At 34.6% G+C, this 18,285-nt stretch overlaps 1 protein-coding gene across 1 annotated transcript; it reads right to left on the bottom strand.

The window, feature by feature from the left end:
- Positions 1-1,067: 1,067 nt before the first annotated feature.
- STT3A (staurosporin and temperature sensitive 3-like A) lies at positions 1,068-16,622 on the bottom strand. The gene is made up of 23 exons (XM_008812434.6): positions 16,272-16,622; positions 16,052-16,114; positions 14,914-14,969; positions 14,749-14,820; positions 14,554-14,659; positions 14,402-14,452; positions 12,635-12,730; positions 12,488-12,547; positions 12,296-12,409; positions 12,105-12,191; positions 10,925-11,028; positions 10,661-10,756; positions 9,572-9,692; positions 8,290-8,370; positions 8,067-8,195; positions 7,686-7,940; positions 5,377-5,520; positions 2,635-2,821; positions 2,446-2,543; positions 1,983-2,062; positions 1,813-1,900; positions 1,463-1,552; positions 1,068-1,380 (listed from the first exon to the last, which is right to left on the bottom strand). Exons 1-23 carry the CDS (start codon positions 16,389-16,391, stop codon positions 1,315-1,317), a joined length of 2,364 nt encoding a protein of 787 aa, XP_008810656.3. The 5' UTR covers positions 16,392-16,622; the 3' UTR covers positions 1,068-1,314.
- Between the last annotated feature and the right edge of the window lie 1,663 nt (positions 16,623-18,285).

The raw sequence follows: 18,285 nt of genomic DNA, 5'->3' as shown, positions 1-18,285 counted from the left end.
TTATCAACCTGTGCACATATGAGACTAATCAAACTGTTGTTCCAACCGATAAGGTTATTGGGCTACCAGACTGCAAGGGGTAGATTAATTGATCGTTGGCTATGTGATGATGTTATCTTTCGAATCCGAAAAGCATGCCTACATCAGATGACGGTGCTTCAGGGGTACGCATGCATGAAAAGCTGATCGGATCCATGATTACTAATTTAGCAGTCCTGAAATCAACCAACACCATTTTTGGCCACAAATCTCATGAGTTGCACGAATCGCTAAGAGAATCGTTTGTATGCACATACCAGGAGCCCTTGGCATTACTCCAGTCAAATAATATAAAATATAGGTTCTGTACTTCATTTGGATTGTTTTGCGAAGTCGGATGGATACACATTCAGGGAGAGGGAGAAAATTTAGTGCATTATTGAATATTGTTTTCCTGGTTTTGACGACCATGTTCTGCAAACCAAGAACAACACACATCTAATGGAAGATATCCTTGAGCACAGGGATGCTTGTCAGAGAAGCACACTACTTGCCATCTAAGAAAACAAGCTACACATTTCTTGCAAAATTTATCAAAATTCTGCTAGTCAAACATTAAGGTATTTTACCAAGCACTAAGCATTTCTACATCTCAACTGAATTCCTCCTTGTTTGAAAATTGTAAAGCTTCCCTTATTGCTTCTTTGACAACAATTTCACAAACTTTGGATCAATATCGGTCATCCAATCAGCCATCATCCATATATTCATTTTCCATGGTTTTCTTTTAAAAACAGCACCATAGCCAAACTCGTCACATGGATGACTAATCGAGACATCAGTAGCTAACAGGCATTCAACATATCGACATTTTCTCTTAACCATCAAAATTTTCAAAACCTCATTAGGGGGTAAACAAATTTTTATCGTTGTGCTTGGATGCCCCTTGTGAAATTTTAGGGAATCAAGGGGCGAGACTGACTATGAGACAAGAAGCATACACATTCCAGTTGCATTGACAGTTCTGCTATCTTTTGTATGTAGTTGTTGTAAACAACTTAACTGACTCAATGAATGCATAGAAAAAATAATGCAAACAGCTCAAATTTCCATATTACTTGTTTGTAACCTGTCAAAAAATGATCCTTTGATAATAATGGAACCGAAAAGGGGATAGTATACAATATGGGAGGACACTGAAAATTTCTTAATCAAATTTCTAGCCATCTGTGCCTGCAAAACTACCAAAGATGCACCATCCCTGAAATTCTTCCCAAGGGTCACGCATATAGAACAGAATCCTTAAGTTGATTAAGCATCCTCCTTGGAATCAGTTCACTGCCATGGGTTCTTTTGTGTATTTCGAGCCCTTTTTTGATTGCTTGAAGAAGATTTAGAACTCTGCAAATAACAACATGATGGTGTTATGGGACTCCATGTCAGTATTAAAGGATATATTGGATGCTTGTATGGTTTGACATACCGATTTAGGCTTCTTCAACTTTCCACGGATCCTATTCTTTGGAGGTTTCAACTTATAAATACGAACCATCCAATGATGTGTAGTGAATACCTGAATCAAAAGTACAATAGTAAAGGCTACTCAGCAGCCATGAAAAAATTCAGCATGTGAAGAGGCAAATATATTGCTTGCTAATCCAGGAATATTCTAACAAAACAAAATAAAATCCAATGGAAGTGGAAGAAAGGATGCTTTAGTTCAGATTATTAAAGCTGGATAAAAATAAGAAAAAGAAAATTCAACTTTTTGGTGAAGCACTTCACAAAACATAGAACATTACAAAGCTATTAAAGATTTGGAAATTATGTCACCTCCTCAAAATGTGTTAGCTTGAAATATTTCTTTCCTATTTCTGTCCTCCTCACTCGATCGAAGCCTTTTCCATCTGTCTCCACGAATCTAGAAATATGGAACAAAATTAGAAGCAGCATGTGTACTGCAACTGTATATCAAGTCGAAACCTACAGAAAGATTCACAAACCTGTAATAAGAGAGCTTGTACATGAGGCAATTCAGCATTGTTGGAGTCGCTTGAGCATCAATACGATATTGCCCATCCCTCTAAATTAAGAGAGAACCAAAATGAAAAAGTTATGTTAAAGGACACCGATGTTTTATAAGCTGGCACAAGAAAAGCTGTAACTGCTAACTAGTGCATATGTAAACAGATAAAAACATGGTGCAATGTAATTATCCAAACAACAACTCATCATACATAGAGGAAAATGCATAGAAAATTTATATCAACCCAGAAAGATGAGAGTGCCTCAGCAACACCAGGATGTAGAATATGTATCCATAGACTAGTTGATCATATTTATTCATTTCAGCATTGATACTACAGTTTGTTAGTTAATAACTTAAAAACTTATTTAACCAGAAAGCATACCAACGGTCAGAAATAGCCAAAGCCTTAAATGCAGTGAATGATCTAGAGAACTCACAAGATAATCAGGTTCCCTGATGTGTGGAAATACGCCACCTCCAATGCGAACCATCCACAGGAACTTATTGATATCGTCACTTGGGTAGCCAACAAGACCTGAGAATTGAAAGAAAATTTAGAGAGTCAAACAACCAGCTCCCAAATTAGAGGTATGACAGTAATTTCTTTACAAGTACAGAGTACCAACCTCCAAAGACAACCAAAACATATTTGACGTCCAAGGAGTCAAAAATCTCCCAAGCTGCTTTCTCTGGGGATGACATGGCAGTACCAACAGTTGCAATATGAGTGTTATTCCAGGTATTATTATCAACTATGACAGTACGATTAGCCATGGCAGTTGTTTGGTAACCATAGTCCCACCAAGATGCCACCTGCAAGATGTGATCTTCTCATTAAAGAAGTTTATGGTAAACTCAAGCCAAGCAAGCAAAACAAAAGATAGCTCTTTGACAATCTTTCCTGAGATGGGGAGAAGCATTAGAGCATGGTTACTCAAAACAATCTGCTTCAAACTAGTTCTGCATGAAATGGGCCAATATACAGCCAGGGGTGGCACTCAGGTCGGGTTTGATTTGGGTCAGATGTGGGCCGGATCAAATATTTATCAACTTGAATTGATGGGTTTATTGATCAGAACAAAAATCCAAAACTGAATCCGACCTTCTTATCAAATAGGTAACTTGACTGCATAACCTGTTCAATAAATGGGTTGGATCAAGTTAAATGGGTTTCAAATGGGTTAAACGGGCTTCAACAGGTTGGACAAATAGGTTAAATGGGTCTTAAAAGGGCTGAGTCACGATTCCACCCAAATACTAAACAAATCAAAACAGGTTAAATGGATCAAGACTCTAAACCTAAACCCGACCAGTTTAATAAATGAGTTATGTCGGGTCAAACATTGACACGATGTGGACCCGTTTATGCCAAATTTAAACATGCTTAGGCCCTGTTTGGGATTGCTATTGGTAGTAGAGCTTTTAGAGCTTTTAGAAGTAGAGGATTTGGAAGTGAGTTTTTATTAAAATCTATTTGCTGTTTGGTAACTACATATCTAAAGTACGGTAAAACTTTAACATATATTTGGTAACCAAAATGAGAAAGTGCTTTTCGTATGATAAAATGACAATAAAAAATATTGCATAATATTGCATAGTGAATTATAATACAATATAACATTATATATTATTATATATTAAAATATTACTATTTGGTATAATATAGTGTAATATAATATTGAATACTATAACATAATAATATAACATAATATGATATGATATAGTAATGTATTATTAATAGAACAATATTACTACAATGTAATATAATATTATTATAATTATAAATAATATATAATATAATATAATTAATAATATTATAATATAATAAAGCAATACAATATAATATAACAGATTAGAATCTAATCTAATAATGGATTATATTATATTATTATTAAATATTACTATACATACACACACACATAATATATATATATATATATATATATATATATATGTATAGACATATATCTGTACATATATACATATATTATATATACATATATATCGAAATATATCTGTATAAATATAATGATATACTATGGACATATATTGTTAGGTATATATATATATATGTACATTTATATATATGTACATTTATATATATGGACATGTATTAATATATATATATAGACACAGACATATATAAATATTATTACTATTATTAGTAATGATTACTATTTTTAGTATTATTATTATTTTTAGTATTATTACTATTAATAGCACTATTACCACTACTATTTTAGTATCATTACTATTTTTAGCATCACTACTATTTTTAGTATCCCTACTATTTTAGTATCATTACTATTTTTAGTACCACTACTATTTTAGTATCACTACTATTTTTAGTATCCAAAATAGTGTCCCAGAAATATGATGGCTCTCCAGTTAGAATAATTCACCTCTGCTATGATAGTTCAAAAACAGTTGCACTGATTGAGAATTAACTCGCTATGAAGCAATTACAAACCACATCCTGCAAGCTTATCGTTGTATTTTTCATACAACCGGATCCACCAAAAACCTTGTGGTTCTTACCATCCGATCTAGCAAAATGAAAAGTTGCTTACCAATTGAATCTCGATCAATCTTTTATATGTAAAACAAACACTCGAGCCCAGGCACTCTCTGCAGCAGCCATTTGACAGGTGTGGTAAAAAGAGAATGGGATAAATACAAACTTCTCATTTGGTTATATGCTCCCTCCCTCCCACAGCAAACCCCCTCCTCCCCGCAGGAAAGAAAAAACAAAGCAAAAAAGAAAAAGATGACAAGAAGAAATGCAAATCAACTTAAATAAAATTCTGAACATATCACTAAATCATATGATCAGAACTACCCATCAAATATTCCCTACTAATTAATAGGACCACATTTGCCAGGTTCAAGTATTTTCAGGCTACATCAAGATAATAAGAACATGAGAACAAGATGAACTGATACCAAAATTACTAACAGGAAAGATTATATAGTTACTAAGTGAATTCATATATATTTAATATGATTCAGAACATCAAGGAAAGAAACAGAATCTCATGCAAGTTGATAGTTGGTCGGGTCCATAACTTATAATAGGAATAGAAGAAGATCTTATTTTTTGAGAAAAGGCTAGTCTATCTAATTATTCCTTCATCAAATATATTAACATCACCACTGCAAGTCACAAATTCTATCTTCATTTTAAAAGCAGTAAAAGAAAACTATCAAAAGACAAACTACTGAACAATGTAGACACAAATAGCATTAGTCTTTTGTAGAAGCAGGCCTAGAATGACCATCATTTTTCCAAAACACATAAGCCTTGGCACACGTACGAAGTTATTGTATATAACATACAAAAGAAGTCATAAAAGGAGTGGAAGACTCACCTTATCATCCACATCAGTATTATGCCGCAACCATGCATAGGCTTCACGAAAATCATCAAACACATGCAACCCATCATGGGCATAAGATGTTAGAACGATTGAAGGGGCAGAGTAAGCTTCTGCTGCTGCCCATACACAATGAACCTACAACAAGAAGATACATGAAATTTGAATAGTCTACAAGTGGAACCATAGGACAAAATGACTTTATCAACGAATTGTATGAAACAAGCTCACAAAATCTGTAAAAGCACACAGAAATGTTCTACAAGTATCCATTACATCTTCATATTATAATGGGCTTCTGAGATACACTCGCAAGCAGCCACAATCATGAAAGATCAAATTTTGGGTCCCTAACATCCGCTCAACATGACATAACAATATGTTTCATTATGCAGAATAATTTCTGTGAGAAGAGGCCGGGGGTGGGAGGGGGGGGGGGGGGGGGGGTTGCGGTGTGCGGGCCTGGGGGCAGGGTTTTTATGAAGATTTTTCTTTTAGTCATAGATAAGCTTTTAAGATCTTTTTTTGTGGAAAGTAAAACTGAACAATTAAAAGAAGCCTCCATATACAACTAACACAAAATAGCATACCCCTCCCAAAGCTTTTTGACACTCATAGACATCAAATTGACATGACTCTAGCACTTCTACATGAGTATGGGAAAGAATTTGTTTTAATGTACTTCTCTTTACTTTTTTCCCCAATTTATAGAGCCTCCAGCAAATTGATGTGATCACTCTTTGGTTAAGGGAATGCAGATAAATACCTTTCATCATAATTGAGGTAACATGGGGACCCAGAATATTAAAGGACAAAGAATGTATCATCTGAAATGAAATATGGACAATAAAAAATGATATGAACCAAGCCATAAGTAGCACAACCTACAGCCTGGATCTAATGTGCATTCATAAAGCAATATTCAAGCGATTATAATTGAGAACATATGTTTTCAATAAAAAACCTATTTTCAGATTTCTTTTTTGAGTTGAGAAGGCCAAATATCACGTAGGTATCTCACATTGTGTTTGGATGAATTAACAAAACATAATGCCAAGCTATATAACTTTTCAGCTTATACCATATCAGAGTTCACCTAGTGAAATGACAGCAAGCATTCATTCCACAGCTTGTAAATCTCCTCAAAAATCAGAAAACATTGTTATCTTCAAAAGATTATATCACCTGGTTGGTGTATATGGCTCAATATACCTGTACTCTATAATTCTTAAGATGCTATTTCGTTCCAGTCTTAAGTGCATAACAGATCTAGTCCAAGTGGAGGAAAGAAAGACCTTTGACTAGGTCAATAATTAGGTTAAGAGGCCGTCTCCTTTCAGTCTTGAGTGCATAGCTCAAGAGCATTCACCTTGTTTCCCTTTCATAGTAAGTGTCTCTGCAGTCCAGATAAACAATCTTTTTTATCGGTTTAACTTCAAAGCTTCAAAAATCAATGATTAATTATTATCACTTTGGATTGACCTATTTCTTTGATTTCTTGGAAGAGATAAATGACAACTACATGCTGGAAAGTTCACCAGTAAACATTACAATGGTGCGTAAAGTGAAACAGTCTACAATTCATGCTAGTATTGAAATCAACATCATATGAGACAGGCCAATAGAATAGAAATAGTTTGACAATTTGACCTCTATAGGCAATCTAGTGCTCGTATTTGCTATTCACAGTCAAGATAACATGCACCAAAGAATCCGAGATCGTTAGAAGCGTCAGGGAATCCAGGTCTACCGCTGGAGTTGTCATAGAGGATGTAATTCATGACTGTTAGTCATTGATGGTAATCAAAGAGAAGACTTACTCTGGAATTTTGTGGAATATGTTATTTAATGAGGATGAGGGTTGTACACTATTTTGGGGAACTAAGATACTTTCAGAAGTAAATGCAAGCAATGCTGAACTGCAAGATGATTGTACAAAATGCAAATATGTTGAATGAGCTTTTACATGTTTTCATGGTGCTAGGGCTGTCTAAATATTTTTTTTTCATAGTAGCATGACACATGAACATGCTATGTGGCATGTAAGGAGTTGATAATTTTGCACATAGGGAGACTTGATAAGATATTATTTATTTTCCAAGTGCGTGACCCATTGAGGAAGCTACCAAAATTGAGGATGATCTGGGTTGTACATGGACACCAATGCCAGATCAAGCTACAACATATAACTGTACACTCTGCATATTTAGCTGTTTGCACTACTAACAACTAAAATGAAAGACATGTCATAAGTTCAAGAAGTTAATATTTGGCAAAATTTGGAATGAGTATAAATGGCATACCACATAAAAGCCACCAAGTACAATCAGGAGAAGAATGGAAACTGCAGATGCTTCCAGGGGCAATACCAGCAGCCTTTTTTTATTTTCGGACTTACTAGGAACTTTTTCCACAATTTCTTTTTCCTTTTCCTTCTTCCGGTTCTTCCTTGATGGTCTTTCTTTTGATACTGTTTCAGATTTATTAGTTGTTGCATGGCTATCAATCTTCGATGCATCATTTTGAGCTATTGAACTCCCAGAATTAATATCCCCTGCCTTGAAAGTCATATCATAACAGCAAACATTAGCACAATGCTCAAAGGTAATGCCTAAAATAACAATCATAACATGGCAAAACTGAAACTGAGGGGATAAACAGAAGGAAATGCATGAAGCACATACATCAGGTGGATTTTCAAGTAAGTTAGGAAGCTGATGTTTGATTGATCGTGTAAAAACATCAAAGGCTTCAGAAAGAGCAATTCCGGACATGATGCATGCAGCTGGAGCCAAAACAAGCATAAGACGCACCTGGGAATTGATATGCACTTATGACGATAAGGATAACAAAAAAATTGTAGCTTGTAAAAAGTGACTAAGTTGAATTTTTCTGCCACTTCCTCACCATTACTCCAGAAAAATATACTGATGTTACTAAGTACAGGACCACAAATGAGCTAGCATCAGATAAAGGCAAAAAGCATGCCTGCAGACATGTAGAAAAGTTGTCAGTTATTGTAACTGTATCAAATTCTTGCAGATTTTCTTATTTGTGATAGGTCTCATAATACAAGAGAAATCTATCAATATTCAACCATCAATGTCCCCAACTGAAATTTAAACATGAACTGGTAGAGGATTTGATATCATGGAATGTGCAAGTCTTTTCTTTTTAAAATAAAAAAAATCAACAGGTATATTGCAGTCAAATGTTCTTAAAGGCAAGCACTCTAAGCCGTCCATTGGGTTGCAAAGCTAAGGTGTTATCCACAAGCCAACAAGGATATATCTAGCAAAACAAAAATCAGGGAATTTAATAAAATAAGAAAAAGTTGAAAACATATATGACAAAATTTATAAGGTAATAAAATAAATCCAAAAATAAGTGTCGGCTCTTTAGAACTTCTTGATCATCCTGGTTTTCATAGTTGTCCCAATCTCCTCTTACTCCATCTCCCACCCAATGTTTATATTTTAAGGACTGCATCTAGAAGTGCTGTTGTTGCCACTTGTGATGCCTGTTATTGCTGAAGGAAGAAGGTAGAGGAATGAGAAAGGAAGTTGTATAACAAAATCCATGGTACCCAGTCATTAACTTACGAGACAGCTCAAGCTGGCATCTATGACTTAACCAAGTCATCTAGCTAGGCCACAAGCATGTCTGTCAAGTTAATATACATGTTGCTGAAAATATTAAGTGCTTCAAGGCATGGTCCTGCTGCTTCCTTCTTCCCATAGGAGTTGCAGATTGACCAGGAGTCTTCAACCTTAGTATCCAAAATGACAACTACAGTTATCATCGTTGCTATTATGGCCTATGGATGGACTCTGTGTTAATTTAAAAAGAAAGCCTCAATGGTTAATATTCAAGTTGCCAACAAAATCCATATATGTGGGGAGGGCCTCGAGCTTATTCATCTGAAAATGGTTCAGATAATCAAAGCATATCAAGGATATATTATTATATAACATAAAATAAACAAAGAATATAGAAATCAGCTCTAATTCGGCCTAGAGTTGCTTGGACACCTTGTCAGAAGAGGCACCCATGACCACCGTTGCCCCAAAGGAAAACAGATCTCTTAGTCATGATCTCGGCACAAAATTAAATATGCATTTAAGTCAAAATCAACATGTACCCAACCGAAGATCAACATTCAAAATTTGGTGATAAGCCCAGTACTTACTATGATACCAGCTGGAACCAAGAATGCCAAAACATTGATGTCCATGAAATATGAAGGCCATGTCGGCGGCTGATGTTCACTAACACTAGCGATGATGGGTATGTACTTGCTTGCATAAGTTCTGCCACATCAACAAACGAGGAAGATCAAGATGTTAAATTGTAATAAATCCATCCCAAACAAAAATAGGATTTCTAAATGTATATTATCATTCTTAGATCAATGATTTCACAATGAAGCAAAAGACATTTTAAGTTCAAGCTTTATGTTTCTTTAGAAAATGACTGCATCTTCATCCTCTCCTTCTGCACTTTTGTAATCCTTAAAGAAATTCACCTTCATAGTGCTTAGATTCCGGGGCACATACAACTCCAATATATGCCCATCTTTCTTATTAGTATCTTTTCCAATAGCACGCATGATCTTCACAATTGAAGTCAATCTGTTTGTTCATGGTGCCCAGGAACAAAATGTAGTTATGGAATTGAGCTTAGGGATAAGAAGGAAGTGGTTTCTTTGTATAACTTGAGCAAACCCACTCGCTATGATGGTTTTGTAGTTCTTTTTCCAAATTTGCTTCAGATTGTAAGAATGCATTACAGAAGAATGTTAATTAGTTTCTCTTGGTAAACAAGTATGATAAAGCTTGCAATTAGAAGCCTTGGAATTATGTACTCTTTAATTGTGTGGACCAAATGTATAGAGGCATGTGCCTCTTCACAACCTAATTCCTAAAGATAAAGGTGTGTGTTTTGGATCACTTCGTAAACTTAATTTTCCTGGGTTCTGCAACTAGCGTCTCAAGGCATCTGCTAACCTCATCTCAAAGGGTATGTCTCTGAAAACAACATTCCAATTACACAATGCCAGTTAAATGCTTCCTCAATACTGTAATGATCATTTTGTCTTTTAAAGTTACATTTTCCATAACTGCAACCATTTGATTTCAGAATATATGTCCATAACCATGACAACCATCACATAACATCTTGGAGTTGGCTACATTATATAGTCCTAAAAGCTTTATTAAATAAGTACACCAACGGAAGTGGAACTACAGTAGTCATAACTTTCAGAACAGGTGCTTACGGATCAAGAAGACTCAAACTACGCCCACTCCATCCTTTTGTGGGACTGGAAGCCACCAATGCTATAAATATAGCTATGACCGCACAAAAAACAGCCCTGAACGAAAATACAATTAGTATATTAACAGAAAACATCATGTAATTCATCCAGCTTTACATGCTTCACTTGCTAGAATAAAAAATAAACAAGCTTTAGAAAACCTAATATTTTAATCATGGTTTCAAGCACAAACATGTAAACTGTTACGGAGGGCCAGAAGCTTACAAGCCAATTGTTACAACAAGTGTCATAGCCACTTTAAACATCTTTGGAGATAGAATCCCTTTGATATAATAAATAAAAGCAACCACATGAAGGATTATGAAAACCTGTAAATTTAGTTGAAAGTCAGCAAAAGGAGAGTATGACGCACACAAACTGCAAAATAATGTGCCAGATCAATCAAATAACATTAGATAACAATAATTCTCCCTTACGGTTCACATTTGGTGCAGATAAACTCAGCAAATAGTAAATATGATATGTAAAACTTCGGAGTAAATGTGGTTAATTTACAAGTTAACTAGTTCTTTCAAACGCAAACAAGTAATTGCAAAGATACATCATGCCCAATGTTTGAAAATATCTCCTAGATGAGTAGACCTCTACAAGATTTTGACAACCGTATTACATCTGGTCCTTGAAAATCATAGCCTCCACACCAGAAGCATTCATCAAATCTAACTTGTCGATTGACTAACCCATCTGTTCTGATGCAAATAAATATATCTACCATATTTAATGGGAAAACCTTCAATGATAGGACTGACCACTTTGTAACTGGATTCTCTTTGAGGCAGACTCAGTAATGTTCGCTATTTTTCTTTTTTAGGTTATACATGGCTTGCAATTTAAGGAGGTGAGGAGTTTGCATAAAAATTGGGAAAACTGTTCAGTTGGGGAGGCAGAAAGGGCTCATCCTCCTAACCTTTTTTTCATCCTCTTCTGGATTCTAAAAAGGGGGAGTTCTGATAGCAGTGTTTTCTTATCGGATTATTTTGGTTAAACATGACATAAGATAACAACATTCTCTTCTTGCTTTTGTCACTCATGCTGTTTCTCTTCTCATTAGAGTTTTGATGGTTCCTTGATGGGAGGTTCTAAACATTCAGAAAATCTCAGCCAACCATGTTTCTCCATGTTGCAGGACTCCATCAGTTTTTAAGGAAAGAGTATCAGCATGACAGAGTTCCCCGGAAGTGCAAAGTTGGCACCTCCTGTCGTGACTCAGGGCAGTAAACTTAAATCACAAAATGAGTATTGACTGCTTGACAAGCTTCTCATCTAATTAATATGCCAGACAAAAAGATCAGAAAATGAGAAGAATCTCAAATGGTGAAATGAGTGCTAGCATGAAAAAAACCTATGCATCATTAATGAGCTCAATTGACATAGACATACAGACCAAAAATGACGCGAAATGCTCTGATGTCATCACTGCATTAAAACCAACCACAGGCACCAAGGAAGCTAGAAGTGTTCCCAAAACAACCTGCATTGAACAAGACTTCATTAGGAAATTTAACAATCTAACCATCCTTATAATAGGGAACTTGCAAAATTCATATCCTCTCGCTGTAACATGTAAACACTTACAAGAGGGGCATAAGCAATGTATAATCGTGAAGAGTAGCGACCGGTTAAAATACACAGCAGAACATGCATAGGAATAAGGTTAATGATGAATGTATAGCCTCCCCAAGAGCACACCTAGAAAAAATAAAGTTTCACCAATTGATTTACTTACAAGAAAAAGAAACACCTGTAGCTTCAGCATACTATGCTTACCATGTAGAAATATGACAGAGAATTTAGGGTAGCATAGAAGAGTGATCCTGTATTCAGTGTCTGTACATAATTTAAAGAAAGCAGCAGGTTGGTTAATATACTGAGCAAAACAGATCTTTTATTTGCGATATTTAGCTCATCTTTTACCTTTACATAAAGATAAAATGTAAATACTAGAGCAAAAATTGCTACAGCTTCATTGTCATAGCTGCCAGCCACAGATCTTGAAATATAAGAAGGCACCTGTGAGTAAAGAAATATCAGACAACTGTTTAAAATCATGGCAGATTTTCAAAAAGCCACAATAAGACATTTAGGGATCAAAGCAGCAATCATATATAGCATCTAAGAATAACAATATGCATATGCGTCGATGATTCTGAAACCTGATTGGCCAAGCAACACTAAAAATTGATTAGTTTTATAAAAATCATTGTTTGGCTGTTTTCCCCAACCCATTTTGTCAAAATTGACAAGTCATAAAACTTGGAAAATAAGTTTTAAGAAAAACAGGTCTCCCCCTTTTTTCATAGAACCAGTTTTACAAAGAACTATGTTTTATAGAAATCTATTATAGTAAAACTCACGGGCAACCAAACAAACCCTGCAAAAACATAAAATCCTGTAGAGTCCAGATTTTTTCCATGACACATGACATCTTAACTGATAAAAGAGATGGATATAATGGGCAAGCATAAATGCTATTCAGTTCACAGTCAAACAACAAAATACTAACCTACTAATAATGACTAAAAATGACAAAATACAGCTTCAGGCCGCCTCACATTTTGGGTTTACACAATTATGGAAGCAGGAAACATCTAAGCTGAGGCATCTATGTTCTTTATGATATTTAAGTTTTCTTTCTTGGTATTTACCCATCAGATTCATCAGCCATTACAATATGCCAATGAACATCAACCCATTCTATAAATATTTGCGATGGTTTCTCTTCAATAATAATTTCACTTATTGCATTAATCATTTATATAGGGATTGCATGTCAATTTGGCTTGTTGGCTAATACTTTTTTTAGAGATGAATGCAATACCCTACATCAAGCATTGACTTTTACTAGCTTTATGTAAACTCTTTCCAATGTCTAAGGAAAAAATGGGAGGCTAGCTTCCAAGTTGCATGAGATAAAAAAAATTAACCAATTAGGTAGGTTTCATACTACCTAGACTGCCTTTTTCAGACTCCTACAAAAAGTTGCATTAGCCAGGAGTTGAACACCAACTTAGAGGTTGATATCATGTTGAGAGCTGATTGTAAGATGTTCTAGAACTTTGTGGATCGACATCCATGTAGATCGATGTGAGTAACATGTGCAAGCAGGTATGGGCCATAATGATGAATATGATACTTGAATCCTTGCTTACAATCAAATAGTAGAGTTAGAGCCAATTACTAGTCAGTTTTCAAAACTAGGTTTGAGACCTAAACCACTTACTTTAGACAAAAATTTGGATCTCAATTTCCTCAATAAAGCTTGAGCTTGAACAACTTGAATCTGATTTGAACAACTTGTTTATGACCAGCTAGATTTCAATATCAAAAATATGATTAAATTGGTTATAAAAAAACCTAATTGATAGATTACAGGGGTTGGCTTTATTCTACATATATAGCCCAAGTTACAAACTTATTGAACAAACAAAGTCTAAGCTTTCTGAACACAAATGCAACACAAAGACAAATTCAAACTCCTACTCTAGTTCTGACCAGACTTCATCTGACTTTCAACATCCATAACTTAGAGAAACTTAGAACCCCATTAAGTCAATGTATTATCCACATAAAATTGTAGTTACTTTTTTCCAGTTTTATAACTAGAGCGCCAATCTCAGATTCCCATATCCACCAGATTCTTTTCCCTCTTCCCATAAGTGCAGAATTGAATATGTAAGTTACCATTGCCAATAGGGCTGCTGCAGTCAATCCAGCCCCAGTGCCCTTGACTTCCTGCAGACAGAACCATTGTTAAAAAAATGGTTACTGAGAATGCACAGAGATGCAACAGTACTAGAACGCCGGATGCTTTTAAATTTTCCAAGAAAAACTACCTTTGTCAGAAGGTATGCAGCCCAAGCTGCATTAGCTGAGAAAATTGGAGCAGTGAATACACAGACAGTCTCCACTGATAGAGGAATGTTCAGGGAATTCAGAAACCTGAAATCAACAGGCAAGCATTCTGATACCATGTAGTTCATTAAAATTTTGAGACATACAAGCTTCAAATACCCATATCAAGCACATACCACCACATGGAACCTGCTGTTAATGTCAACCCAGGAAAAACAGTTCCACCGATCACACGACCAAGAGGATACCTAGAGACATGTAAGAAAGGCATTACTCCAAATTTGGATTTAATCTGATATTGCTTGATGTAGCATAAGTAAATAAGTTTGTGGATCCAATACCAAGTTCGATCATCAAACCAGTTCCAGAAGTCATAAATTCCGTTCTTTGTAAGATACTGAAACAAGTGATTCAGTCAGCAAGAATACAAAGTAAGCATGAGTGGAACACAGAAGAAAGGTTTTCAAACAACCAAATAAAATTTGAACCGGAGTAGCATCCCAAGCCAGTATTGTAAACTACAAATCAAATTTGTCACTTTGCAGTTTTATTGCGTCTGTTCATCTCTCATTTATAGTATTGCTAACACCAAAGAATACTATGGTAAGCTAAAAGGAAATGAGAGAGAAAAAAAGATGACATGGAATAGCCAAAGGGACTCAGGTCCACCATTTGGCACCATCTCCTCAGCACATGTTTTGGGAAAAGGTTCCTAGTTGGAACCTAGAAGGTGGCATTCCCACCATATTTACTTAAAAAAACGAAAAAGAAAAAGAAAACAACAAAAGGAAATGAGAAAACACCAAAAGGAAACACCAAAGAATACTCTGGTTAGCTAAAAGGAAATAAGAGAGAAAAAGAGATGACATGGAATAGCCAAAGGGACTCAGGTCCACCATTTGGCACCATCTCCTCAGCACATGTTTTGGGGAAAGGTTCCTAGTTGGAACCTAGAAGGTGGCATTCCCACCATATTTACTTAAAAAACGAAAAAGAAAAAGAAAACAACAAAAGACACCTGACAATTTAACACTATCCATTTGGCACATCGTTATGCTCTAATTACACAACTAATTTTTATTTGAATCTTGTTAGTTTGTTATATGAAAGACCTTATCTTGTTGAAATGATTTGCATAAATTGAAATGCTATTTCGAAACAATTGCTTCTCTAATCATATACCAAGCAACCATTCATCTCTTCTGACATTAAAGATCAACCCTGCTCCATATGAAAAGAGTAGCGATAGGTCAAACAAGGGGTTCATACATTCACAGGGTTAGCGGAAAAATCAAAGTCAATTTTCTTGCAGAAATATCATGAAGAACAGGTAAACATACCATCCAAACCAAAGAAAACAAAAAGAAAGGTTTTACCACACAGCCTAATTCTGGAACTTATCCGGAGCTCACTTCGTTAATAAAAGGAAAAAAAAAATTACAAGGGGAAAATGATAAAAGATCATCAAACGGATCAAACCTGAGTGACCCTGTAATTGAAGTATGGATCGAACTCGTGGATCACGCTCTCGTACTTGATAACCTGAAACGCCGATCAATCCAAAAACAAAATGCCTCAACGAATCAGCACGAATCCAGATGCCAGGATCCAATCACGTTCCCGTTCACAGCAGAACACTGGAGATTAGATCTAGGGTTTCGAGGGCATCCTAGTGAGATCGAGAGCACGAAGAACTTACGGAAAAGAGGCGGATCGAGAAGGCAAGAACCCCGATAAGGAGGAGGATGAAGACGCCAAGGACGCTCCCGAAGGCGTTCCTAAGAGCGCTTGCTCCTTTGGTCTCCGCGGTCGCCGCCATTGCCGGCGATCGGAGACAAACGAGATATGAGAGAAAGAGGGCGGAGACTTGGACTTAAAGGATGGGGTTTAGGAAGGCTCCCTCCGGGACAGGATCTTTCTCATTCGTCAAATTACTCCAAAGTCCCTATCTTGCTGCGAATAAAATCTTGACCGTCTATTTATCCAGTTCTCAGGGGGAAAAAAAAAGTTTTTCAGTTAACTTGGTGTGCTAATATGATTAACCGGTGACATTATTGTGAAAGAACAAACCAATCAAAATATCCGAAGAAGGCACAGGTTGAAAAAAATAATAAAAAAAAGGTTATATTAACTTTACAGCTATCGACAACAGCTAGTTAAAAATAAAATCGTTGACAAAAAATTTTAAGCTAGATATTAATGTCACCAAAAATCTAATAGAATATAAACAAAGCTAGCCACCATCAAAGAGCCAATGTGTCTTTATTTATAATAACATATTCTATCACCTTAAATAAAAGAAAATTATTATGTTATTTTTAGTCCATAACAAGGCTGAAAGTGGATAGTAATCGGATCAAACATTAGGATTTGTATACATTTTTCAGCAGATATGCATATGGATATAGATATTAAACATATATCTAAATTTATCGTTAATATTTATTATAATAATTTTGGATTAAAAATTTTGATATTAAATTTATTTTAAACATATACAGATGTATGACGTATTTAATTATGTCTACATTTTTACTTTTTGAATAAAAATATAGGGCAGATATTATTTAAATATAAATAGAATATGAGCAAAAATTAATAAGTAAAACTAGCATATGAGCGAAATCTACTAGCCAAATCCCCATAGCACTTGACATATGAATAACTCAATAAGCCCAAGATACTAAACTTGTAGAGAGACTGACATGACCCATGCTCAAACTACTATCTAATCAGGTTTGTGTTGAAAATATTATGAGTATAAAATTATTTAAACTAAAAATATATAAACTTTACATTACATACCATCATTACTCTTTAATTGAAATAACCATGAATTATCTAATTTTTAGAAAGCTTGTAAAAAGTGTGTATAAATTTTGGACCATCTAGAAATTCTTGATATTTTAAAATATTTTAAGCAATGAACTCTTGAAAATATAATAAAAAATAAAATAAAATATATGTATCTTTTATTTCTATCAAAAATATTATTGATTTTATTAAATAATTATTAAAATATAAAATATCGCAATGTACATCAAAAGATGCTATTTAGTAATATGAATAAATATAATAAACCATCATACTGAATTTGTCTAGATGATTAGATAATACTCATCAAGGTACAAGATCATAGGTTTGATCCAAGATGTAAGAGATATTTATATATTTATTTTCTGGATACTTCTTTTACCAAATTCTTGGATCTGGATCCAAAAATTTCTTAAATCTGAATCCACAAAATATATATATATATATATATATATATATATATATATATATATATATATATATATATATATATATATATATATATATATATATATATATATATATATATATATATATATATATATATGTACCCAGATTCAGTCGAATCCAAAGATCCCTATCCAAATTCAGTTCAAATAGGATACTTTGTCAACCATAGCTCATATAGAACTATATTATTATTAGGTTATTATCATGGTTTTTTAAAAACTAGAGACTTTTATAATCTCGACCGATATGAAAAGTAAGGAAATTTGGAAGGAAGCTAAATTTTTTGAGATCTCAAACATCATATTAACCAATAATTAACAACTAAGACATTGGCCTTGAAATTCATTAATTAAAAAATTTGGTGAAAAAATGATAAGTCGATTGAAAAATATCAACCAATATGATTATATATGTTTACATCCTAGCAACTAAGATTTCAAAATTTATTT

This window comes from Phoenix dactylifera, chromosome 9, assembly GCF_051530095.1.
Source record: "Phoenix dactylifera cultivar Ajwa chromosome 9, Ajwa_hap1_PhDact_Kaust_v1.1, whole genome shotgun sequence".
NCBI classification, from domain to species: Eukaryota; Viridiplantae; Streptophyta; class Magnoliopsida; order Arecales; family Arecaceae; genus Phoenix; species Phoenix dactylifera.
This window is presented reverse-complemented; position numbering and strand designations above follow the sequence as displayed.